General features: G+C 60.5%; 3 protein-coding genes across 5 annotated transcripts in view; 1 reads left to right on the forward strand and 2 right to left on the reverse strand.

Moving 5' to 3' along the window:
- Nucleotides 1-384: 384 nt before the first annotated feature.
- Nucleotides 385-13,698, reverse strand: SEZ6 (seizure related 6 homolog; the record flags this gene model as incomplete). Its single annotated transcript, XM_080629963.1, has 17 exons — nt 385-417; nt 945-1,047; nt 1,123-1,243; nt 1,334-1,372; nt 1,462-1,659; nt 1,746-1,937; nt 2,019-2,213; nt 2,291-2,487; nt 2,567-2,705; nt 2,935-3,129; nt 3,212-3,378; nt 3,795-3,963; nt 4,037-4,222; nt 4,873-5,065; nt 5,778-5,911; nt 5,986-6,564; nt 13,629-13,698. 17 exons carry the CDS (start codon nt 13,696-13,698, stop codon nt 385-387), a joined length of 2,910 nt encoding a protein of 969 aa, XP_080486089.1.
- A 3,341-nt stretch (nt 13,699-17,039) lies between these two features.
- On the forward strand, nt 17,040-19,932 carry PIPOX (pipecolic acid and sarcosine oxidase; the record flags this gene model as incomplete). Its single annotated transcript, XM_080629989.1, has 8 exons — nt 17,040-17,165; nt 17,734-17,882; nt 18,319-18,520; nt 18,922-19,104; nt 19,167-19,313; nt 19,380-19,538; nt 19,654-19,729; nt 19,802-19,932. 8 exons carry the CDS (start codon nt 17,040-17,042, stop codon nt 19,930-19,932), a joined length of 1,173 nt encoding a protein of 390 aa, XP_080486115.1.
- A 1,169-nt stretch (nt 19,933-21,101) lies between these two features.
- The window catches only part of MYO18A (myosin XVIIIA), a 35,253-nt gene continuing 29,946 nt past the window's right edge, over nt 21,102-26,408 (reverse strand). For 2 of the 3 annotated variants that reach the window (XM_080630355.1, XM_080630354.1), the window contains 3 exons: nt 24,776-24,898; nt 22,733-23,896; nt 21,563-21,697 (listed from right to left, as the gene is read on the reverse strand). In XM_080630355.1, coding sequence (XP_080486481.1) covers nt 22,741-23,896; nt 24,776-24,898 — 1,279 coding nt within the window. In that variant the 3' untranslated portion in view covers nt 21,563-21,697; nt 22,733-22,740. Of the gene's footprint in view, nt 21,698-22,732; nt 23,897-24,775; nt 24,899-26,408 lie in introns of all 3 variants that reach the window. The other variant, XM_080630356.1, reaches the window with a different exon arrangement.

Here is a 26,408-nt window from a genome sequence, read left to right on the forward strand (position 1 = left end):
CCCCCCCCCCAGGGGCTTTGCAGGTTGTCCCCCTTCCCGCTGCACCCCCTATGTTTCCCGGGGGGGTCCCCACAAGCCCGCTCCCCCTGCCTGGGACCCTCCTTCATTGTGTGGCTGGGTGCTCGGGGACACCCCCCCCTTAGTTCAGCACCCCGGGGTGGGGGTCGGATGTCAGCGGGGCGCAGGCAGACCCCCCGGGGGTCCGGGTGGGTTGGGGGGTGCAGGGGGGTGGCTGGGTCTGGGTCAGTCCCACCAAGTGCTTGGCTTGGATCTCATTGGGAAAGGTGGACCCAGCCCGTGCTGGGGGGCCTGGTGGGCACGGGGGGGCCCGGGATGGGTGGCTGCGGTGCCCGGCTCCACGCTGCCCCCTCCTAGATGGAAACTTCATATTCCCTTGTCTCCTGCAAAGAAAACAGACTGCGAGGGGTTGGACACTCAGCGGATGCATATCCCACCCCATGTGTTGTCCCTGGATGGATGTCCCGCGTTGTGAAGGGTCCCTGGATGGATATACCATTCTGTGCATGGTCTCATCCCATGAATGGTCTCTGGATACATGTCCATCCTGGGAAATGATCCCTGAATGTATGTCCCATCCCATCAACAGGCCCTGGATGTATATTCCATCCCATGTGTGGTTCCTGCATGGATGTCCCATCCTGTGAAGAGTGCCTAGATGGATATTCCATCCTATGTGTGGTCCCTGGATGGATGTCCTTCACATGAAGGGTCCCTGGATGGATGTCCCATCGATGAATGGGACCTGGATGGATATTCCACTCCATGTGCGGTCCCTGGATGGATATCCTACCTAAAGCATGATCCCTGCAATGCATCGCCCCATTCCACTCGTGTCCTACTCCACACACAGACCCTGGCTGATATAACGCAGGGTCCCTGGGGTGCCCAGCTCTGCCTGGGGGGACCTGGGGGCCGGTACTTACTCCTGTCTCATAGGTGGGGTTGTCAAAAGCCGACTCCACGGTGATATGGTCATAGGGGTGGGAGCCAGCGAGGGGCAGCTGCAGGGATGGCTTCCCCTGGAGCCTGTGGGGAGTGGACAGATGGAGCAGGAGGAGCATGGTGACCCCATGGGGTGCCGGGGGCCACCCGGCCACTCACTTGGAGAAGTAGAGGTAAATGCCCCCTATGAGCAGGGCCACCACCAGGACGGGCAGGAAGACGGCGATAGCGACATTGGTGCCCTCCAGCGCTGGTCCCGATGGCACAGCCTTGGCCACGGCTGCATGGGATAGTCGGCTCAGCGAGGGGGCACCCCACATCGGCTACACCCTGGGTACTTGTCTGCACCCAATCACCCCCTTGCCCTTACCATCCAGGTTGCGGTTGCTGTAAAATTCATCATAGGAGGCTGGGGGAGGGAGGAAAGAAAGAAGCCGGGATCATCAGCAAGAAGTGGGGTTTTGAGGAGTGCCGTGGGGTGATGCGGGGTGCTCTCACCCGCCTTGCAGATGGGAGGGGAGCTGCTCCAGCGCGACGGGTGCCCGGGCAGGCAGCGCAGGCTGCTCTCGCCCAGCAGCGCCCGGCCGTCGGCGCAGGAGAAGCGCAGGGTGGCTCCCGCCGGGTACAGGCGGCGCTCGGGGCTCTGCCGCCCGCCCGCCGGCACGCCGGGGTTGTGGCACGGCTCGTAGGTCTCCGCTGTGGGGCAGGGACATGGTGCCATCAGTGCCCATCAGTGCCCATCAGTGCAGGGGACATGGCCTGGGAGAGGGGACCCGACTCACGGATGCACTTGGGGAGGCGGTCGCTCCACTTGGGTCCTCCTGCGGCACGCTCGTGGCACGTCAGGGTCCCGCTGCCCGCCAGGATGTAGCCCTTGTCGCAGATGTACTGCACGGTGCCTCCCACCGGGAATCTGGGGCTGGAAACCACCCTGCGGCTGTGGTCGGCGTCCCCGGGGTCCCGGCAGGAGGTCACTGCAGGCAAAGGGACGGGTGGTGATGGTGGCTGCTGGGGATGTTCTGCAGGGCACAGGGATGCCAATGGGCACCACTCACCCCGCTCGCAGGTGGGCAGGTCACCACTCCATGTCAGGTCCCAGTGGCACATCAGGAGGTCGGTGCCAGTTAGCTGGAAGCCAGGGTAGCAATGGTAGGTGACCACGGTGCCATGGAGCAGCTCCGGCTGCGAGGATGTCTTCCAGCCATTGGCGATGTCTGGCAGCTCGGGGCAGGTATCATTACGAGGGACCTCTGTGGGGGTGACAGAGTGAGTGGGGTAATGTGGGACACCAGGGACAATGATGGCACTATCCCACCATGGGCCTCACCAGAGAAGTGGATGACAAAGCCCTGCCGATAGGCAAAGGCACCAGCACCAGGGTCAGACTGGAACTGGACGGTGACATCAGCGGTGGAGGCGTAGAGCTTGAAGCGGCCGCGGGCGCCCGTGTACTGGCCCAGGATGCGTGCCGTGAGGTCATCCCCGTCATAGAAGGTCAGCACATCCCCTGAGCCCAGCCGCAGCCTGGGGGAGCAGGGCGGTGAGGGCAGGGGGGAGCATGGATCCCAAACCCCTCCATCCCCGTGGCCATCCCCGCACTCACACACGGACGTCCAGCATGATGCGCTTGTCCTCCTCCACGTGCAGCCCCCAAATGCAGTCCTGGCCTTTGCCGTATGCCTCTGGCCAGTTGGGTGACAGAACCACTCCAGCTGCATCTGTCAGCTCCCCGCTGCACACCGCTGTGGGTGCATGATGGGCTCACCATCACTGTGGGGCACCCACCACAGTACCCACCACCCACCATTCCCATTAGCTACTGCTCCCACTGCATCCCACAGCTCCAGCGCACACAACAACACAGCCCTCCTGCTCTATCCCCAGCTCCATCACCAATGGCACCCCTCAACTCCAGCACCCACCAAACCCCATCTCCAGCTCCCTTTTCCCTGCCCTGCCACTGGTGCCCACCACGGCATGCTGGCTCCGTCTCATTCCACTGTGGATCATTGGGATCGACACACTCAATGATGGTGGAGCCCTGCTCCAATGTGTAGCCAGGGTCACAGCTGAACTCCACTGTGGTGCCCACGGGGTACCGGGGGTCGCTGGCCGTGAAGTTCCCGTACTTGACAAAGGGCTCGTAGCAATGCCCCTGCTCAAAGGCTGCGGGCACAGGGGCAAAGGTCTGCAGGGGCCAGGCGGGCATTGGGGTGCCTGGGTGCCCCCCTCCACCCCGGCCCCATACCCTCGTAGCGCAGCGCCATGCCCGCAGCTGCCCCGCTGCTGTCGGTGGTGAGCTCCACAAAGAAGTGGTGCCCGGTGCTGAGCAGCCCCTCGATGGGCAGGTACTCCACCTCGTAGGAGTCATACACAGGGGGTGCCTCCACGTTGTTGCCATTGCGGATGATGAGCCTGGAAAGGCATGGCAGGGACAGGGTGCTATGGTGGCCATGGCCAAAAGCACCCATCCTTGAGCATGATGAATGGCACCCACCCTTGGGCATAGCCAATGACACCCATCCTTGAACATGATGAATGGCACCAACTCTTGGCCATTGGCAATGGTGTCTTCTTTGAACATGGCCAACGGTGCCCACACTTGAGCATGGCCAGTGACACCCATCCTTCAACATGACCAACAGCATCTTCCCTTGGGTATTCCAAATGGCACCCATCCTTGAATATGACCAATGGTACCCACCTACAGGCATGGCCGACAGCACCCATCTTTGGGTATGACCAAAGGCTCCATCCTTGGACATGGCCCAGTGCGGGGCAGCTCCGCAGCGCCCTGGTCCCCCCAGTTCCTCCCTACCCTGTTGCCAAACCTGTCATCATCCTCTGCCAGCGAGACCTTCTCGAAGTGGAGGTGCAGGCGGTGTCCGGCGGGCGCCTCCAGCAGCCAGTGGCACGTCAGGTTGTTGCTGTAGTTGCCGGGGAAGCCAGGCGAGACGATGCGTCCCACCGTGGCATTCCGGACCACCCCACCACATGCCGCTGCAGGAGAGGGACCATCAGCACCTGGCTGAGCCGTGCCGGCTGTGCCACATCCACCAGTGCCGGTGCTCACCGAGGCAGAGGGGCTCGCGGGCGCTCCAGAAGGGCCGGGTGGCGTTGAGGCAGGTGATGCGGTGGGTGCCCTGCAGCTGGTAGCCGGTGGTGCAGCGGAAGCGGGCGTCCCCGCCGGGGTGCAGGCTGCTCACCGACACCTCCCCGAACGCCGGCCGTGCCGGGAAGGGGCAGCTCAACACGTAGGCTGGGGGCAGGTGTGGTGTTATGGATGGGGATGGAGCCCCGTAAAGACCCCAGCCCACTCAGCACCCTGGTATGGGTGCTGCAGGGCTGGGTGACACGGTGCCTATGTCTGTCTGTAATCATACAATCAACCAGGTTGGAAAAGAGCTTTGAGATCAAGTCCAGCCTTTCCTGCCAAGGCCACCACCAACCCATGAGGGCCTCGGCTACACGGCGTGTGAACACTTGCAGGGCTGGTGACCTCAGCACTGCCCTGGGCAGCCTGTTCCAATGCCTGAGCACTCTCTCCATGAATAGATCATTCCTAATATCCAGTTTAAACCTCTCCTGGTGCAGCTTGAACCTGCTACCTCTTGTTCCATCACTTGGGAGAAGGGACTGACCGCCACCTCACTCCATCCTCCTTCCAGGTAATTGTAGAGAGCGATAAGGGCCTCCCTGAGCCTTCTCTTCTCCAGACTTAACCCCCCAGGCCCCTCAGCCGCTCCTCACCACACTTGTGCTCCAGGCCCTGCACCAACTTCATTGCCCTTCTCTGTGTTCTTCACCCACTTAACCCACCATTGGCACAGGTAAACTCTGCTGCCCATCACCATTGCACCAGCGAGGGAGCCCCTGGGAGGTACCAGGGTGATGGATGCTGCCCCATACCTTGGTATCGGAAGTGGTAGGAGCTGGGGCTGTGGGGCCGGGGGCTCTGGAAGCGCAGGGTGAGGATGTTGGCAGGGCTGCGGATGACCTGGCCCCGCAGCAGGAAGGATTCATTGGCCAGGAGGGTGGGCTCCAGCCCCCCCATGCTCTCCACTGTCAGCGTCTCCCCCTCTGCCAGGCTGATGTTGTGTACCTATGGGGACAGCCAGGAATCACCACCCCGGTACCTGGCTTGGGGCTGGTCCTTGGGCGGCTTGTCCATGGTCAATGGCGCGTTGGAGCGTGTCCGTGCAGGGCAGCGCCTTTCAAACATGGTTACCAGCACCATAAATCATCCTGACCTGCCAAGAGTGAGCCCACCACGGCACAGCCAGGCCCACACCCACAGCCCTGCCAGCAGCTCCAGCCCTCTGGAGTGATTTGCTATTAATGATGTTAATTAAGCAGTGGTGTGCGGTGATGGAGGAGCCCGGGCTGACTGTGGCTCACCACCGGCTTTCAGCAAGCCATGTGCAGAGGTGGGGACACACAGTGTGCCACCAATGGGAGCAGCACGTGGCCTCAGCACCAGCCTCTGGTTCCAGCAGATGGGAATTGGGTTTTCCTGGCTCTGCACCACAGCATAGCTCACATCTTCTCCATCAGTGCTTCGTTAATTAATCCTGCATCCCTGCTCCTGTGCTGGGTACAGCCATGGCAGTCGGTGAGCACGGAGCATCCCACCAGCTCATGCACCCACATCCCTCCCTCAGGGCCCAGCTCTGCTGGGCGGGGGACATGGCATGGGGACAAGACTGTGTTTGCTGCACCCCACACGGCCACACAGTGATGGCACAGAGCAGGGGACATGCCATGCTTGCCCATGGGCACTTGGCACCCCATCCCACCCACAGTTCCCATCTCACCTTGAGCTCCACGCCATAGCCAGGGTAGACAGAGATGGTGTAGGTGCAGTCCAGGCTACCATCGTAAGGGACACTGGCCAGCTCCGGGGACACCAGCCAGCCCTCAGGACCCGCCAGCGTCCTATTGCAGGGGGCTGTGGTGACAGAGGAGACCCCTGCTCAGCCCCACTTCACCCCAGCTCCCCCCAACTCCCTCCCCAGCACTCACCAGGCCCCTGCAGCGTGGTGACAGTGGTGGTGGTGATGGTAGAGGTGGTGGTGGTCCCCTCCTCATCCCCATGGACCACAGCATCCCCAGTGTGGGCTCCTGGAGATGTACCGGGGGTGATGGGTGCGGGGCTGGGGGGGGATGTGGGGCTCGATTCCAGCACTCTGGCAGGGGACCACGAGGGATCAGCAGCCGGTACAGCCCCCCATGCATCCCCCCATGGGCCTGGGTGCCCTGCTGGTGTGGTCAATGGGTCAGTGGGGAAGGCAGCCCTGGGCAGGGCAGGGGTGCGTGGTGGGGGCTCAGGGGCTGGGGGGCCAGGGTCTGGCTGCAGGGCACCAGCGGGCAGGACGGGACCGGGGCCCCCAGGCAGGAACGGTGCCTGGCCCAGGTAGTCCTTTTTGAGGAAGGCTTCGTGCAGCAGGTCCTCCAGCAGCGGGTGGTGGTTGAGGAGCTTCAGCGTGGGCGCTGTGCTCACGAAGCGAGCCTCTGCCTCCCGCTCCTCCGGTGTGGGCAGCGCCGTCGGCTCCCTCTCGGCCTCAGCGCTGTCCCCGGCTTTCCTTGCCAGCCCATTGAAGCCTGTAGGGAGGAGAGAGTGTGGGGTGCTGGGGACTTGTGGATTGGTGCTGCGTCATAGACTGATGCTGCATCAGGGACCGATGCTTCAGTCTGGACCAATGGTGCACTGTGGACAGATGCTACCTCATGGACTGACATGGCCCTGGGGACCAGTGATGCACCAGTGACTGAAGCTTCCTCACAGGCTGATGCTGTGCCCAGTGTGGCACTTGAGACCAAGCCTTGGACATGGACTGATGCTGCACCAGGGAGCAATGCTGGTGCAGCATCAGTCCTGTGCTGCACTGGGGACCGACACTTCACCGTGGACCAACACTTCATCCTCCATCCTGAGGGGCAACACCTCCTGCTGACCAGTACTGCACCAAAACCAGGATGACAAGCAAGCACACTGACCACATGCAGTGGGACCCTGCCCTGGGGCAGCCCTGGCAATTAAGCCATGGCTAATTAGTGCATAACTGCATCTTGTCCCACGTTAAGGGGTGCTCACCCCTCCCATCGCAGACACGCAGGTGATTGCCATGTCTGCCATAACCAGCTGCACTGGGAATGCCATGGCTCCTCCGAGCATTAATCCCTGAGCAAATCCCACACACTTACAGCCTTTAGACCAAAACCAAAAGCATTTAATCAGCCTTAATGAGCCACCAGCATCTCTCCCTGGTGGGTCTGGTCCCCTCTCCCGGAGGGGCACAGCTCCCCCCCCCCCCATGCCATGGCAGGAGGGGGATGCCACGGTGGCAGGGATGCTTCGGCAGCACCCAGCATCCCTCTATGGCCAGTTGGGAGGCCACAGGAGCACACGGGCATGTCCTGCCACCGTGCACAGGCACTGATGACATGATACTGCCAATTACCAGGTAATTATACCGATCTGTAGCAGGGCAGGGCCCCACGAAGATTAATTACTCTGTGACTGCTGCTTTTAAGGGACTATTAAGAGACCTTAGCTTGGGTGAGCAGCGTGGGGGGGAGCTGGTGGGTGCCAGGAGGCATCCCCACCACCCAGTGCATCCCCTTGGCTCCCCTACCATTGCCCTGGGATGGTGTCAATGCCCCGGGCACAGCAGCACGGTGGGAGATGAATATCTGACCACACTGGCTTCAAAAGGTTCACTTGCCCCCCAGCAAGGCCCGGATTATTTTTTAATGGGATCCATTTATTTGAACATAAAACTTAATGAGTTTGTACTGAAGGGCACCAAAACCTCTCTTAGGCTTTTATAGCAGATTAGTGCTCAGGGACCGGCCCCTCAGAGCGAAGGATGGAGGAGGGATGATCACCCTGGCCTCCTGCACCCTTTGCCCATGACATCTCAGTTGCCCAGGGCGCTGGGAGCACGGTGGTCCCCATTGGGGCTGCTGGATGAGGTGGGACCCCACAGCAAGATCCCTACACTGGGTCCTACCTGCATGCTGTGGCACCCTGGGCTGGGCACTGCCTGGGCAGCGGGTGCTGCCCTGGGCTCTGCGTGGTGCTCTGTGTACCACAGGATGCTCCCAGCACCATGGGGTGCCTCTGGGTACCATGAGATATTCCTGACACCAGGGGATGCTCTGCGTACCGCTGGATGCTTCCAGCACTACAGGATGCTTCCAGCACCAGGGGATACTCAGAGTGGTAGATGCCCTTGGATGCAGGATGCTTGGAGCCCTGTGAGAAGGCAGCAAGTGCCCAGATGTTGCCACCCATGTCCCTCAAGCATCACCAGATTAAGACCCTCCACCCCTACAGATATCTCTAAGCAGCTTATCTCCAGCACCACATCTGTGTCCCTCCCACATCCCCAAGGAGACCAGGGGCTGGTGACATTAAACCCTGCCGCCTACCACCCACCTCCCAGGCCCTGGCATCCCTCCGGGGCTCAGGGTGGGCACAAACACCTGCAAAGGACCCATCAATTCCCCAATAGCAGGGTGCCCATGGGGGCTGAAGCTGGGCTGGGGTCCTAATCCCTCACATTGGCTTTACCAGGCAGGAGTCTGTTAACGGGAGCCGGGGAGATGCTGGAGACTAATGGGGCTGTGGCGGCGGCTGCCCCCCCCGTTGGGAATCAATGCTGCTGGCTGTCACAAATACATAAATAAGGCAGCACGTGGCCTCCCGGGGAGCAGCGATCGATGCTGCCCGACAAGAAAGTAATAACACAGCGGAGGCCATGGATCAGGGCCCTCGGCTGTCCCAGGAGCATCGTGGTGCTGCTCCGTGCCTCAGTTTCCCCATCTATAGGGGGGTGATGGCTGGCGGGAGGTGCAGGCAGCCAGGTCCATGGGGGCAGGGGTTGAGGCTTGCAGGAATCCAGTTATTTTCCAATTTAAAATCCAATCTGGTTTTGCCCCCGCGGCCGGGGCCGGCAGCGGTGATGAATGAGCTGTCAGGCAGCCGGCGCCATGCTCCCCCCTCCACTGGGTACAGGACGTGCCTGCTTGGTGCCAGACCCCCATCTCCATGCCCTGCTCTGGTAGCCGTGGGGAATGGGGATCCTCGCTACCAGCAGGCAGGGAATGAAGGCGGATGGGAAGCTGTAGGCAGTGTGATAGCACAGGCAGTGTCAGGATGCAGGCAGGAGCGGTGGGTGGTGTAAAAGCGCAGGCAGGGATGGTGGGTGTAAGCAGTGGGTAGGTGAGTGCAGGGAGGTGCACACACACAATGTGATGGTGCAGCAGGGATGTGCAGGCAGCTCCCTATGCCAACACCACTGCCACGCAGCCAAACCACTGCCATACAGCAAGCTGGGCACCCCATTGGCACCCACATCCTGCTACCCCATGGCCTCCTCCATGCCCAGATGCCCAAGCCAAGGATGCTGGAGCAGCTGGAACCAAGGGGCTGCCCCGGTGCCTGGGGACACTGCTGGTGAGCGCGGCCGCCAGCCCTGGCAGCTACCAGAAGAGCTCAGTTTAATATTCATGGCGGCGCTGGCGGGGAAGCGTTTGACCTTGTATGTTCTGTGATTCTCCTTGAATTGAACAGTCATTTACCCGCTGACACATGTCACATGTCACCACAACCAGCTCCCTGGAGCACCGCGGCTGTAGCACACCGAGCATCACCCACACCGAGCGGGCAGAAGGGCAGAGCCCAGCGGGCACCAGGGTGCCCATCCCCGGGGTCTCCCTCCCTCCCCCCCCTGCTGAGAGTGCCCCCATCCCCTCCTCATTGCCCACAGCCTGTGTAATCCCGCTTTCCCTGCAGAGCTAATGCTTTTGTGCAGCAATTTCCCTGAGCGGCGACGGCGATGAATTGTGTGTCTGCTGCTATTTCGGACCTGAGCGCTGGAGCCGTGTGGTGCCACATCCCTCCTCCCCAAATCAGTGCCCAAATCAGCCCCATCCCAGCCCTGCATTGGTATCCCCTGGGATGGAACCCTCATTGATGGGTGGCACCAGCTCTGTGCCACCCCAGGGTGCCCATGGCATGGGTACCAGCTCCCCACAGGGCTCTGTGCTAGCCTGGGCTCCACAAGGACACAACACAGCTCATCCCCTGGAACACCAGGGTGGCAGAGGGAGCACTCACCCTATAGGGCACCCTTAGGTGCATGGCTCCAGGCAGGAGGCAGGCAGGGAGAGCAGAGCCACGCTGCCCTCCCAGCTCCCCTTCCCTGTGCCTGCTGCTGGCAACAGTAATCGAACTGTGCTTGTCTGGCTCTGTGTTGGGCTGCTCAGCCGTGTCACTCTCCCCGCAGACACCGATCCCTCCCAGCGGGTGGGAAGCATGGAGCATCGCACCAGGGCTGGCATCCCAGCTGCCTCCAGCACCCGCCTTTGCCCCCCTGGGAATTCAACGTGCTCATCCCCTTGCCAGCAAACCTTGCTCCATCACTGCTCTTCACGTAGGATCCCAGACTGGTTTGTGTTGGAAGGGACCTTAAAGCTCATCCACTTCCAACCCCCTGCCACGGGCAGGAACGCCTTCCACTAGAGCAGGTTGCTCCAAGCCCCGTTCAGCCTGGCCTTGAACACTGCCAGAGACGGGGATGAACCAAAGCCACCATCCCCTCCCATTGCCACCTCCCAGAGCAGCTGGGGACCCCTAGAGCCTGCCCTGCCTGGGCATCACCCCCATGCTGATGCTGTCTTTCAAGCACCTCTCTCCATTTTCACAGGGTCACAGCAGCGCTCTTGCAGCTGATTAATATTTGATCCCTTCAGCACAGCTCGTTACTGCATTTAAATTATATATGTAATAATCCCCAATGGCATGGCGAGCGTGCGGGCCAGTGCCTGGTGCTTCTCACACAAGCTGGGCATCAAGCACATCCCCAGCGGGATGCTCTGACACCTCAGAGGATGCGACAAAGGGCATCAGGTCTCATTGCAGGGCAGGCTGGTGGGGAGCCAGGGAGATGGAGACATCTTCTGATAGGTCCAGGCAGCCCCTTTGCCACCCAAGGATGTCCATGGAGGGAGCAGTGCTGGTACTCTGGCTGGCTCCATCTCTCTGATAGCCAAAGGAAGGGATGCTGGCGCTCTGGAGCTGCTGCCTGTGACTAGAGGGAATCCATTACCTCCCTGGTTATAGGCAGCTTTCAAATGCAATCTTTCAATTGTGTGCATTTAAAGAATTGATTGGAGGAGAAATTATCCTCTCCCGCCAGAGTCACCGCAGACACAACTTCATCCACCTCCCCTGGGGCCTCCCTGTGCTCACAGGGGGCCTGGATCCTGGAATCATCCCTGGCCTTCACCCCAGCACAACCCTAGTGAGCCCCGCTCCCATCTGAGGGTCCCTCCGTTGCTCTGTACCAGCCCTGGGGTGCCCTTGCTGTGCTTTTGCCCCTTTGCACCCCATTTTCCTCCCACATTCCCACTCTCTGGCTCTGCTGGGTGCCTGCACAGAGTCTGGGGCCAGCAGCCCTCCTCGGTGCAGCACTGTGTGCCAAATTCATCCCCACCTGCAGCAGGTCCTGCGGCAACCAGGTTCCCGTGGGGTTGATAGAGGCGGCTGGTGCAGCCCTGCATCCTCATGGGACACCCTGCCCTTCCATCCTCTGGCTTAAGAGCATTATCCACATAATCCCTGCCTGGCGCACACAGCGTGGCAGTGATGAACTCCTCTGAGGCACACAGGGGATGAGCACATACGCTGTTAATTACTGTAGCAGATCCTGCTCCCTTCCCTCTCCCATCTCCTCTCACCAAAACTCTGACCAGCACCCACATCCCCAGGGATGTCTTGTCCCCAAATCCATTGCTCCTGTGGTCATGGTGGATGTGGCTGACGCTGGATGGCATGGCACAGCTCATGGGGGCACAGTCAGGCCCTGTGCCACCCATCAAACCCACAGGCTGCAAGAACCCCAAATTACAAGGAGGTCCCTTCAGCACAGCATAGATTATCCCCCAAACAAGCCAGGCCTGCCATGGCTTTAGAGAGCTGGGAAAAGGGGGTGCGGTGGGGCAGGGTGGATGGAACCATGCCTGGCACCATACCCCGGCTACATCAGTGCTGTGGGGCCCAGACTCCACTTACTCCTGTGGACACTGGCAGCTGGTGCTGCTCCATGGCTGGGCCAAGCCTGCAGGGCACTGCGATCTAGTCCCACATTGCCACCATTCAGGGGACGTAACCAATCCCCTCAGCCTGGGTGAGGGTTCTGTGGGTCCTATACCCATATCACCGAGACCCACAGCACATCCTCAACATGCTCCAGCCCATCAATGCCAAGGTAAGGCTGTGGTGACAAGGTGGTGCTGCATGGAAATCAGGGTGCTGGGCTGGGAGCCCTGCCTGATGGGGGACAGGGAGCTGGTGGGTGAGTATCAAGGGCAATGCCCAGCACATGAGGGGGCACAGGGTTAATGGGACCCCACAGCTCCCAGCCCTGGGAAGAGCTTGGCACCTCCCAGGGCATCCCTACCTCTAACGCTCTGGGAAACGCACGTACAGAGTTTAATTAACTTTATTGATATTCAGAAATTAGGGGACTGACTAGAGGTAATTGCTCATTAGAAATCATTAAACTGACACTGTAAGCACCAGCCTCCCTTGGGGGAAGCCAGAGCCCTGCTCCCAGGACAGAACCAGGCACGCAGACACCCCCCCCCCAACCTCTCTGCACCCAGTGGGGTGGGAGATGTGGGTGCCATGGCCTTGCCCCACTTGCTGCCATGCAGAAGTTCCCCCATCCACCCTCTCCACCCAAGCAAGAGGCTGTGGCATCACTCCCGGCGGCACAGTGAGACGGGAATAGCAGCAGGCACAGGGCCACGACGCCCTTCCCCGGCTGGGCTCTGCTGCCAGATGGGGAGTTTATGTAAGTCCCTGCACGGCTGCTGCCTGCAGCTTGGCTGAGCCCCGCAGGCAGCCTGCGTCCCCCTGCCCGCACCCTGCCAGGGCCAGCAGGGATGGACCCTCATTCGCTCCTCATCCTGCCCGTGGTGGACTGGGGCACTCCAAGCCCTGGTGTGTCCCCAGTTTTGGGGTTTGGAGCAGCAGAGCCGCAAGGCGTCAAGGCTGCCCGTGCCCCATGGGTGGCAGAGCTAAGGAGCTGAGCTGGGTGTTGGCTGCTCTCCTTGGGAAGGACCAACCCCCACTACCCCTTCATCTCCCCTGTGCCCTCCCCATAGCCAAAGGGGACACCCCAAACAAGCCAGAGGGGAAGGGGGGGACAGAGACGAATGCCCCCAGGCCCCACAGCACGGAGGGACCGGCTCGCAGCCGGCGAGGGGTGTCGAAGGGCTTGATGCTGAGGGCGCGGGTCCCCCCCCTCGGTAATACCGGCAGAGGGGCTGTCTCCGGAGCCCGCCGGGGGCGGCGTTGCACCAGCCTGGCTGCAAACAGCTCTGCGCGCCCCCGGCTGCTCCCGCTCCCCGCACCACCGGAGGAAGGAGGGGTGAAGGGGTGCGGTGGATAACGGAGAGGTGATGGCGGGGGCCCCCCCGGTGCCGCGGGGTCTAGCGCAAGTTGGCAAAGTTTAGCGGCGACAGGGCTGGGGTCACCGGTACCGAGGGCTGTTGGCGTGTATGGGGCGGGTGACCGGGACGGGAGGGTGGCGGGGTCACCATTGTGAGGAAGGGAGCAGGGAGTGGGGGGTGATCGCGGTCCCGGCGCTTACCGTGCGCGGTGGCCCCGAGCAGCGCGGCGAGCAGCGGCAGGAGCCGTGCGGGCGGCGGCGCGGAGCCCATGGCCGGCGGCGGTCAGCACCGCGGACAGCTCCGCGCTGCGGGCACGGCCGCGCCGCAGCGCTCCGAGTGCGGCGCCCGCCAATCCCGCGGCCGTGGCGGGAGTCGAGGCGCGGGGGGGGGACCCCGCCGTAATGCTCCGAGTGCGGCGCACGCCGATCCTGCAGGCTGGAATGGGGAGGGAATGGGGAGGGAACGGAGGGGGGGGCTCCTCCCTGCCCCCCCCCCCCTTCCGCGCCGTAACTCTCCGAGCGCGGCGCCCGCAAATACTGGGAGATGGAGGCTGGGGGAGGGGGATCTCCTATACACCACCCTTCCCCAATATAAACGACCCTCCAGGATGGGGGCCTGTGGGAAAGCTCAGTGATGCCTCCCCATCATATCCCCCTCCCCATGCAGGATACCCACCCCTTTCAGCTGCCCTTCTCCATCTCCTCCTAAATAGCCCCAGTTAGAGCTGAGCTCATCAGCCCTAATCAGGGCAACCTGGGCTCAGGGCAGCCCTCGCAGCTTGGGTAGGGGGGTGTATTCTGTCTTCCAAGGGGCTCACACCCCTTCCCCAGCCCGCTGGCTCTCCGGCGAGGACCGGGGGCCGCCAGCCCTGCAGCAGGCAGATGGCGTTGGCACCACTGCTGGACGGCCCTTGAGTGTGTTAAAAATAAACACAAACCCAGCTCTTTGTTGAATAACCCCCTCCCCATCTCCGCCAAAGCCCAGATGGCTTCTCCTCCCCGCGCCGATGCCGTGCGCCGCACAGAGCCCGCAGCCTGGCCAGCCCCGGCCCACACAACCAACCATCACCGGGTGGGTTTGCATTTCTAATCCCAGGCCCTGCTTTGCCAGCACTCACCAGGAGCACGGCAAACCTCGGCTCGGGATGAGGGCAAACCCATGCCTGCGGTGGGACCGATGCTGTGGTCCTCATACCAGGGGGATGCGGGGCAGGCAGGGGGCAACTGATGCTTTCTGCAAAGCGCTTTCAAGCTCCAAACCCAAAACTTTGATCTGCCAGTAGCTGCATCAATGTTTAATGCACCAAAGTCCTGGTAGGGCTTGGAAGATGAACATTTTGAGGCCAAATCGAAGTTTTTTGATATTATGATATTCAAATAATTTTTAAGCTGCCTGACGCTTTCCTCAACACGTACCTGGACTGCTAACGAGGGGCTGCCTCCTGTTTGGGTTTGATACAAAGCAAACAAACTCTTTGCAGGTGCCTTCAAAGCATCCGGATGGGGAAATAAATGGGGGTGAGCACAGCAAAATGATGCTGTGCCCCCCGGGGAGCATCCTGGCTCCCTAATTCTTCCTTAAGTGCCAGTTGGCACTTTGATGGAGTATGCATGAGGCTGGCACAGCCTGGCATGAAGCGCTTGCACGGGTGGTGATGGGCTTTTGGGATACTCCAGCTGCCAGCCCAGTGTGCAGTGGGTGCAGTGGATGCAATGAATGCAATGGGTGCAATGGGTGCATTGGGTGCAATGGGTGCTGTGAGTGCAATATGTGCAATGGGCGCAGCAGATACAGAGCTCTGACCTGCTGAGCCCTGCCTGGCCTTGGCCAAAGCTGCTCATTCCAAGTTTGTCCTGCTCCCCATGGATGTGATCCAGGCTCAGCTCCTGCAGCCTGAGCCAGGCTGTTCACACATCAATCCCACCCTGTGCCAGTGCCAGCCCCAAGTTTTCCCATCCATCCTCCCAGCCTGCACTGGGAATATTTCATTTTTACTGTGCGCTCCTGACCCGCGCCGGCTGCTTTGGGAAATGGATTTCTTGCTGTCTCGAGCATTGCCTCTGGTTAATTTAAACCCAGGACAAGAGGCAGGGGTGATGGAGACCATGTTCTCTCTCCTATCCAGCACAGGGCTGAAGTGGCACCCCAAAAATTCAGCCCAATGCAAGATGAGCCCATGCAGCTGCTTTTGGGGGTTTGGGGTAAAGACATTCCCAGGATGGGAGCAGCCCTGGTTGGGATCATCCATGCAATGAAAGTGATGGTTTAAGGGGTCTCACAGAGCCCTGGAGATGGTCACTGTCTCCTCCAACACCAACAACCATCCCTGCACCCCACAACAGCCTCCCCGGCTTCACAGCATTGTGAGCAAGGCTCTTCCAACCCGACCTATTAACACACCGTTAACAGGAGAGGAGTTCATTTTGCCATGTAATGTTTCACGGATAATTAATTATTCTTCATCTTCTCAGCAAAAAATAAAAGGAAGAGCAGGTAAGAGGTGCTGTTCAAAGCACAAAAAAGCCAGCTGAAACCTGGGGAAATTGGTGAATTACTCGTAACATCAAAGGTGAGGGAGGATGTGCTGATTTAGTGGGGCACCACGTGATGCAGAGCCCTGGGCACCGCAGCGATGCTGAGGCCGGCACGTACTCATTGCATTAGTGGTCCTGAGGAACAGCACGGATGAGGGGGCTGTGAAGGACCCCATCCTTTGCTTGTGCTCCCTGTCTTCGTCCCATCACCTCCCCATCCCTGTCTGCTGCAGGATCTGCCTTTGCATGATGCTGGGGTATCCCCATGACCCAATTGAGCATCACGTTGAGGGGGAGGAGGAATTCCCCCCAGCCTGGTCCCCAGTGCTTCATCCGTCATCAGATGTGAGCAGCAATGTAAGTAATGATATTTAACATTTCATAATAACGACAATTAACCAGTAAGTAATGCCTTTTACACCACGAAAGCCAGAGTAAATTAATTCCCCTAATTAGCTGTCAGGCAGCAGAGGGACACTGGCAGCCCCTGCCCGTGTTATCCCCCCCCAAAAGCATCGCTGAATGTCCTCAAACTCCAAATCACACCCCATATTTTGTGCCAGCACCAGTGGGACATGGGGCTTCACATCCCAGCTGCTCTGAGCCCTAAATCACCCCTATCTCCTGTTAAAAACATAGCAGCAACAACAAAAGATGGCACCAGAATGGTTTATGGCTGTAATAAATTGTGCTGGAGGGAAAAAACCAACCTGTTTGTCTTGAAACAAGCAGGGGGTTCCCATTGCACACAAATGGGAACGTTGCTGAGCCCCATGTCCAGGGACCAGCAGGGAGGGAAAGGGGGATTTATTGGAAACACTTTTCCATCACATCTATCCCACCCTATTGCTCTGATCCTGCTGGGGAGGTGAGGGTGATGGAGGGGTGCAGTGCTCTATGGTACCCTGGGATGCGAGGTTCAGGCCGGTCCTGGTGGGAAGGATGTGGCTCCCACTGTCCCTGTTGGGGCTGGAAGGTGGCCAAAGCTCCACCACCAATGGTTGGACTCTGCCCCATCCCTCCCCTTGGCTCTGCTCCCGGCTGCCGATGGGGATGGGAACAAGGACAAGGACAGACATGGCTGCCCTCAGCCAGCCCCACCAGGCCACCTACGATGCCATCGTCATAGGAGCCGGCATCCAGGGCTCCTTCACCGCCTATCACCTGGCCCAGCGCCACAGGGACACCCTCCTGCTGGAGCAGGTACCGCGTCCCCAGCCCTGACGTGTCCCCAGCTCCACTGTGTCCCCAGCGACAACGAGCTGGGGTGGGTGCCTGCAGACCTGGATACCCTCTGCATGGCACGGAGTGGAGCTGCCACATGTCCCCAGTGCCAGCACCCCTGTGTCCCCAGTGCCAGGACCCCCTTGTCCCCAGTGCCAGGACCCCTGTGCCCCCAGTGCCAGGACCCCCATGTCCCCAGTGCCAGGACCCCTGTGCCCCCAGTGCCAGGACCCCCATGTCCCCAGTGCCAGGACCCCTGTGCCCCCAGTGCCAGGACCCCCTTGTCCCCAGTGCCAGGACCCCTGTGCCCCCAGTGCCAGGACCCCCATGTCCCCAGTGCCAGGACCCCTGTGACCCCAGTGCCAGGACCCCCATGTCCCCAGTGCCAGGACCCCTGTGCCCCCAGTGCCAGGACCCCCATGTCCCCAGTGCCAGGACCCCAGTTTCCCAGCATCACAGGGCTGGGAAAGCTTCAGGGCAGGCTGTGTCCCCAGGTATCAGTGGGGTCAGGGGATGGCAGTAACCCCCATGTCCCCCTGCTCCGCAGTTCATCCTGCCCCACTCTCGGGGCAGCTCGCATGGGCAGAGCCGCATCACCCGCAGCGCCTACCCCCAGGTGCCCTATGCCCGCATGATGCCCGACAGCTTCCGCCTCTGGAAGCGGCTGGAGAACGAGGCCGGCACCAGCCTCTACAGGTAATGGCAATGGGGATGCAGCCCCACCGGGCACTGTCCCCTCCACGTGGGGCTGGGGGCTGCGGAAGCTGTGCGTCAGGGCTGGATGAGGCTGACCCGGCAGCAGCTGCCAGCTCTGGGTAATTTATGGGGCTCATAAGGAAGCATCATTAAGGAAATGAGCATCCAAATGATCCTCTGCTGGGGTCAGGGCCGATGGCAATAGCTGGATTTGGGGGGGGGTGAGTGGGATGCTGGCATCCGGATCCTCCCCATGCATCACCCCACACACCCATAACCCCATTATCACCTGTATAGCCTGTATCACCCAGCATGCCTAACATCAGGCATCGCACATCCCAAGCATCACCGTTGCCAGTGCCTCAGTTTCCCCCAGGGGCAAAGCAAAGGGGCGTCAGCGCATGGAGGGGGAACTGATGTGGCTGGTGGGACACAGGCGGACGGGGCTGGTGGTGCTGGGGCCGGCGGGTGACCCGGAGCTGGAGAGCTGCCGCCAGAGCCTGGGGGACAACCACGTCCTTGATGCCGTGGAGCTGGCCCAGCACTTCCCTGGCCTCCGGCTGCACCCTGGAGAGGTGGCCCTGTGGGACAGCACTGGTGGGGTGCTGTTCGCTGACCGGGCACTGCGGGCAGTGCAGGTGGGTGCTGCCAAGAGGATGGAACAGGGTAGGACAGAATGGGATAGGGTAGGATAGGATAGGATAGGATAGGATAGGATAGGATAGGATAGGATGAGATGGATGGGATGGGAAAGGATGGGATGGGTTGGGATGGGATGGGAAGGCATGGGATGGGTTGGGATGGATGGGAAGGGATGGAATGGGATGGATGGGAAGGAAAAGGAAGGGAAGGGAAGAGAAGGGATGGGATGGGATGGGATGGAATGGGATGGGATGGAATGGGATGGGATGGGATAGGATGGGATGGGATGGGAAGGGATGGGTTGGGATGGGATGAGATGGGATGCTGTAGGATGGGATAGGATGGGTGTTCTCTGGCTCAGTCCCTGCAGCCACCTCCTGTCCCCATCCCCTCCCAGGATGCGTTCCGCCGCCACGGGGGCACCCTGCAGGACGGGGAGCAGGTGCTGCACATTGAGCCCGGGGCCGTGCTCACCATCACCACCACCGCCGGCGTGTACCAAGCGCCCCGGCTCATCATCACCGCCGGAGCCTGGACCGGTGCCCTCCTGGCACCGCTGGGTCTCTGCCTCCCACTGCAGGTGAGGGTTGGTGGCACCGTGGGGTGGCACGGCCCCGGCCAGGGCTAACGCTGTGACCCCAGCCCCTGCGCATCGACGTCTGCTACTGGAAGGAGAAAGAGCCCAGGAGTGCAAGCAGAGCCAGTCCCTGCTTCGTGGCCATGGGGCTGAGCCAAGCCCCACACGGCATCTATGGGCTGCCTGCCCTCGAGTACCCCGGTCTGGTCAAGGTGAGCAGGGTATGGTGGTGTTAGGGGGGGTCCCCCAGCCAGCCCCCCTGACCTGCTGCCTCCCAGGTTTGTTACCACCACGGCAGCCCCACGGATCCCGATGAACGGGACCGGGCGCCCCAGGGTACCCCCCGCCCCGATGTCACCCTCCTGAGCAGCTTCATCAGCAGCTACCTGCCCGGGCTGGAGCCCTGGCCAGCCGTGGTGGAGACCTGCCTCTACACGGTGAGTGTCCCCCAGGGGCATCCAACCCCAAGCTGGACCTTGCCGTGCTTTCCCCACAATAATGGGTCCAGGAGAGGACCCCTGGCCCTGCATCCTCACACCATGGCTCCCCCAGAACACCCCGGATGGAGACTTCATCCTGGACCGGCATCCCAAGTACAGCAACATCATCATTGGGGCTGGCTTCTCGGGTAGGTGAGGGCACCCAGCACCTCCCAGCTCCCAGATCTGGCCTGTGCCCCCCAACCTCCTCCTTCCCACAGGCCATGGGTTCAAGCTGGCACCAGTGGTGGGGAAGCTGCTGTGTGAGCTGAGCCTGGGTGAGGAGCCATCCCATAGCACTGCTCCCTTTGCCATCACCCGCTTCCCTGGAGTGCTCCGGGCTGCACTGTAGGTGAGGGGCCCACACAGCATCATGCCGACCTGCAGCTGTGTTCCTGCATCCCAGCATCCTTACATCCTGGTGTGCTAGCATGGCTGCATTCCCACGCCTTCCCACATATCCCCATATCCCTGCATCCTGGTGTCCCAGAATGCTGCATTTCAGCATCCTTCCACCCCACACCCCACCTACCCTGCATCCCCACATCCCCATACTCCACCATCCCAGCACCCAGCATCCTGGCACCCCTTCACCCCACATCCCAGCACCCCTGCATCTCTATATCACAGCATCCTGATCCCTGCCTCCTCAGATCCCAGCACTCCTACCTCACCCCATCTCAGTAGCCCTCCATCTTGCACCCCTGCATCCCCATAGCACGGCATCCTGCCACCCGACATCCCCAGATCCCAGCACCCCTGCCTCCCTCCATCCCCACATCCCAGCATCCTGGTACCCTGCCTTCCCGCATCCCAGCATCCCCCATGCCGCGCGGTGCCAAGCTGTCTCTATCAAGCACCAGCTCCCAGGAAACAAATTAAGGAGCTTTGTCAGCCTCATGAAGATGGAGCTGGAACAGTGCAGAGAAGCTCTCGCTTAGGAGTCAAGTTAAATGTTTTAATGTTAAATGTGCCATTTTATTATCATTAGATCGCTCCCACTTAATGAAAGCGCATTAGCGCAGCATGGCTTTATGGCAGCGAGCACAGAGCTTCCCCCATTTGTTTCCAAGAGATGCTTGGGAGAACAGATCAAACAACCTGGTTTGCGGGGTCCTGGGGGGGGTCTTGGGGATGTGGGGAGGCAGGGGCAGCACCCAGAATCAGCTGGTGGGTGCTGGAGCCATATGCAGCACAGGCGGCCAGCGATGCGCATCGCCATCTCCTCCATGTTAAATAATTAACTGAGCTGAGGGCTCCCATCCCTGCTGCTCATCTGCATATTTATGAAGATTGATAAATGATGCAGTGCCAGCACCCACGACGGCTGCCTCCTCTCCCCATCACCCATGGGTGCAGCAGGCGCAGGGCTTGGTCCCTCCATGCAGCATCCTCATCGAGGCTGGATCCATCCCACCACCCCCATCACCCCCCAAAACAGGGTGACCCCCCCACCACACGGAGCAACCGCTGCCACCAGCCAGAAATGACGTTTATTTCCATACTGAAAGTAAAGGGGATGAGGGGGGGATGCACAGCTGGGCTAGTGCAAAACAACCAGGCAGGGTTGGGGGGTGACAACAACCCGGATGGGTACGTGGGACCCCATGCCCATGTCCCCTTCCTGGCTGCTCCCCAGGGCCCGGCCAGTGAGAGACGTCTTTGGCTCAACTAAAAGGGGTTTAAGAGGACAGCGGGGTGCCTGGGGAAGGTGGAGGAGGGAGTTTAAGTTATAAAATAAGGAGCCAGCAGGCACTGAGGAATAACAAACCAGGAGGCCGGAATGACCGGCTCTGCCGCCGAGGGCAGCCGGGAGGTGGGAAGGTGGTTTGGGGGCTGCAGCCAGCGAGCCGGCCGGGCTGCTCCCCCCATAGCAGGGCTGGGGGGTGGCCGCGTGTGTCCCCCGCATGTCCTGTGCATCAGGAGCCACCGGCTGCCCAGGGCAGCCCTGTGGAGCTGGGTGTCTCTGGGGCGATGGAGGGCTCTAGGCAGGGGTCTCGGCAGCCCGGCTCTCGGCCTCGCTGGGGGAGCTGTGGGATGAGCGGCGGGTGCTTTCCTCGGCGTCCTGCTCCTCGTCCCATCTGTCGTAGGTGAAATGGTGCCGGGAACTTGGGGGGCTGTGGGAGAAAGTGGGGTTAATGGGGGCTCAATGCTCCCTGCACGCTGCAGTGCGGGGCTCAGTCCCCTTGGGCGAGCAGGCAAGGTGGCAGCCGGATGGATGGAGCCTCCATCACCACCTTTATTATCATTTCAGAGAGATTTGGGGTATCTTCCACTGCAGCTGACTCATTGCCAGGCTGAGCTGAGCCCCATGGGTCAAACTGGGCCAGCCCCATAGGCACCCAGCACATGGCCATGGATGCAAACACCAGTGCTCATGGACATCACCGCTTGAGGGCCCTGCATGCACCAGAGCCCATGGCTGGGTGCTGGGGTGTTCCCCCACCACCATCACCCCATGATGCCTTCTCTGGCCCTGGGTCAGGCAGCCCAACTATGACTACATTTCCAGAAGGCTTTTCTTTCCCTTTTCTCCAGCTCTTTTCCTATTCAAGCCATTGGAAAGGATAAACCCTGCTCTGAAATCACGGCCAGCGCACCCATTTGCACCCCAAATCCCCATCACAAGCCCCTGCACAGCACAGGGCAGCAGGATGTGGCTGCCATGAGAAACAACTCCAAGTCCCAACCATCCACCCTGGCACCCCCACTGTGGGTGCCGCCTGCCCTCCATGCTCACACACTGCACTGGATGCATGTTAGTACCCATCCCATTCCTCCCCAATGCCTTTGGGACCCACCACTGTCCCCAGGGTGCTGAATTCCCTGGGGTGAGCCCTTAAATTTCCTGAAGGAATAAATTCAGCCGCATCCTGGATGGTGGCTGGGGAACGGGAAGGGATTAGCACTTCCCAGTATCCCACGTGCCACAGCTACTAAACCCAAACATGCTGCTGGTCCTGCTGCGGTCATGCCCCATGGCTGGAGATGCGTTGGGGATGCCCTGCAGCACCCCAAAAGCAGGGCTGCTCTGGACACATCCCAGGGAACCTGGCAAAGGTGGGATCCATACCCGGAGCCAGGTGAGGATTAGGACGAGCTGTTAGTGGCACACGGGGAGGTTCATGCTGCACAGCACACACCGCTCCCACCTCCTGCCTCAGTCGCTCTCGGGCCGGTACAGATACTTCATCATCAGGCTGTCGACCTGCTTCTTCCTCTGCTTCTCCTCCTTCTTGACCCGGCCGGGGTGTCCCTGCTCCTCACCCCCCGCTGCCTTTGGGCCCTTCTTGACACTGGAGGTGCTGCGGTAGGAGCTGGTGGAGCCGGAGGAGGAATCGGAGGAGGAATCCGATTCGGATGATGATGACTCCTGCTTCTTCTTCTTCTTGGATCTCTTCTTGGACTTCTTGGAGCGCTTCTTGGAGCTGCTCTTCTTCTTCCGCTCCTCCTCTTCCTCAGAGGAGCAGGAGCTGCTCCGGTGCCGGTGATGCCGGGAGAAGTCGAGGGCGGACGCGGAGCGGCGCAGGCTGCCGGGATTGGGGTCGGCAGCACCCAAGGGGGCCGCGCTCCGCACGCTCCGCACGCTTCGGCCATCATCGGAGTCAGCATCGGGGCTGGAGCAGCGCCGGGCCCGCGCCGGGCGGTAGCTCAGCACCTCCTGGATGGCAGCTTCCAGGTCGGGGTCGAGGTAGGAGCGGTGCCCCACGGGGCGGGCGTCCCTGGGACTCCCCTCTTCAGAGGCAGCGCTGCGGGGCCGGGGGGGCACAGAGAAGCTGCGCCCCAGCGGGGGCTGCCCACGGGACCCCTCATCCGCCTCTTCCATGCGGCTGCGGGCCAGGGAGAGCCGCGACTCGGGGCGACCTTCGGGTCCCCCGCGCCGGCTCCTCAAGCTCCCAGGGCTGGAGAGGGCGAAGCTGAGCACCGAGGACCGCTCATCCCCTGCCTCCTCATCCTCCATCCCGCGCCAGGAGGCTGAGGACGCCCGGCTCACCGGGGCAGAGGCAACGGAGGCTTTGTCTCCATCGGCAGCAGAGAGGGACCAGCGCTTGCTCAGCCCTTGGCGAGCCCAGCTGCTGGCATCGGCGAAGGCGCGGGCGATCACAGCCGCCCGGTCCTCAGGCTCGGTGCTGCGGGCTGCCCTGCGAGCAGCACGCTCGGGGGAAGGCGGCCGCTCTCCCAGCGCACTGAACAGCGTCTGCTCATCCCCATGGCCACCTATAGAGTCCTTGAGGCCCGGCCGCTTCCTATAGCTGAGGCAGCTCAACACCGACACCGGGCGCTCCTCACTCTCTGGACCATCCGGTGGGGCTGACCTGTGCCAGCACCACGCACGCACCGGGGAGACAAGAGAGAGATGGAGATGAGCGGGTGAAGCGGGGCCGTTGCGCTGCCTCGGCAATGTGCGTCAGTGGGAAATAGCACCGAGTTAAAATGTCATGTAAATGGGGGAATTGTTCTAGCCCAGCGCTTTGATTCCCCTTTTCAAGTGTTGCGTTCAATCTATTTCAGTGTCGGCTACCTGGAGCCGCGGCGTTTGATTCCCGACTTCAGAGAAGGTGGAATTATCTCCCATAACAAAATGTTTTACATCTGCACCGCTGAATAAATTAAACCAATTAAGAAAACCCGGCTCAGATCTCTCCCCTCCTGCTCAGCAGAAGGGAGGGGGGAGCCCCCTGGGACTCCTAGAGCCCAGCTAGGAAATTGGGTTTGGATAAAAGCAATCTGCACTCAGCAGGCGAGCGCTTTCCCTGGGGAATGGGAGTGGGGATGTGTGCCCCAGCTCCACGCTGGCCATGGGGGCACATGGGCATGGCTCCCCTTTCTGCTGGTGATCGCTGAGACATGTGGGGAGGTTTGGGGAGGATCCACCCTGGAGAAGGGGGATGATGTACAGGGATAGAGCCGATCACTGGGAATGCTGGGGACGCAGACGGGCTTGGGGCTGTGATGGCCATGTGCCTCCACAGTGGTGCAGCAGGCGGAATGATGGGGAGGGGGACCACGGAGGCCCCTTTGGGTGGGGGGACGTGTCCCCAGTGGAGACTGAGCTGGTCATCACATTAACCCTTCCTTGACCAGCAACACAAGCACAGCACCCCGAGTGCGACATCCCATGGGTGCTCCCTCCATACCTTGTCCATCCCCTGGCACAGCTCACCCTGTCCTCTGCTACCCAGCCCTGCACCCACCTGCTGCCCTTCAGGCTGCCGTCATCCGAGAGTGCTTTGGAGGAGCCTTTGTTCTTGGAGAGCCAGGACTTCACCCCATCCACGCGCTCCTCCAGCTCCGAGTCCACGTCTGAGTCACCGTCACTGCCGGAGGAGCGGGTTGGGGTGAGAGAAAGCAAGATGTGAGCACAGGGCAGTGAGATTTTGGGTGCTGAAGTGGCAAATTGCGCTGGTGGGCACTGAACCCCCCCAGCACCCACTGCTTGGGTACCCTGGCGTGGGCAAAACCTCATCCCACAGCCCTGCTCCATCTCCAATGTGCATGCATAGGGGCTCCATGAAGCACAAACCCCCAGACCACCCCTTGCCCATCCAAGGAGCTCCGGCACCTTCTGCCCAGTGTCCCCCCCTGCCATTGCACAGGGCAGCAGGCAGGGCACAGCTCCAGAAACACGGGAGATTTCCAGCTCTGGGGCTGGGAAGGAAATAAGTGGGTTCGTTTTATAGGCCACCGTCGAGTGCAAAATTACAGCGAGCAGGAGCAATGTTGATGGCCCTGGGTAAACAGGAGTTTAGCAGGCAGAACAGAAACGACCCCAACAAGGCGGGCAGATTTACAGCCCTGCTGAGCCTGGAGCTCCTGATTTACATCCCAGCGTTAAAAAAGTCCTATCTGGCTTAAACCATCTAATTTATATCAGCCGTTCGTAACCGTATTGATTGCCTTTAGAAAGAAGGTGCTGTATGCATTGCAAAATCCATTCCTCCACGTTAAAAGCATCCCTGTATAAATCTCCCTTAATACCTAACTGCTTACTGCTTTCATTAGGGTTATGGCAGTACTGGCAGGATCCATAAGGAAATCGAAGCAGCATGGCCCCCTCTCTAACCACCCTGCCGCTGGTCGGTGAGAGGTGACGGATCCCACCAAGGATGGGATATATTGTATCATATCATATCATCTCAAAGAGCTGTTTTATCCACCCAGCTTCGGGCTTATTCCCTGCCTGGGGCTGGCAGCAGACAGCATAGGCTGGGATAGACCCTGTATATGAATCTTCCTCTTTACATGCAAAGCAATTTGCTGCGCTCCATCACGCGCGCGTCTCCCTGCCCTGCAATACATCCAGGCAACGCTCAGCTTGGAAGAAAAACACAAACAGGAACCCACAAAATGACAACAAAACAAACCCCAACGAGCCCCCTAAAACAAACTCTGGGGGCAGCTAAGGTTTTATAACCATCAGAATTAAACTCCACATCAAACACAGTTTATATCCGTGCTGTTAGTTAAGCGTGACCTGCGTCGTGGTGCAGCGACCACAGTGGGGATAGTAATGGTGGGTGGCAGTGGGGCTCCATCACTGCTCCACATCAATGCGCTCATCATTAGCCATGGCAGAGCATCCCCCCTGCCCCATCCCGGAGGCTCATCCCGTCCCCCCTGCATGGGATGCGGTTATGTGCCGTGCTGTGGGTGCTGTTAGGGCATGCGGAGATGGGCCAGTGGCATGCGGGGCCCCTGCCCGTGGGGGTGAGGTGGGGGTTAGGGGAGGGGGGGAAGAAAGAGAAGCTCCTCACAGTTTACTCTTTCTTTTCTGATACTTTGCCACCATGTCCTGCAAACTGGGAGGGGTTGGGGGGGGGGGTCGGG

This window comes from Psittacula echo (genome assembly GCF_963264785.1).
Source record: "Psittacula echo genome assembly, chromosome: 15".
NCBI lineage: Eukaryota > Metazoa > Chordata > Aves > Psittaciformes > Psittacidae > Psittacula > Psittacula echo.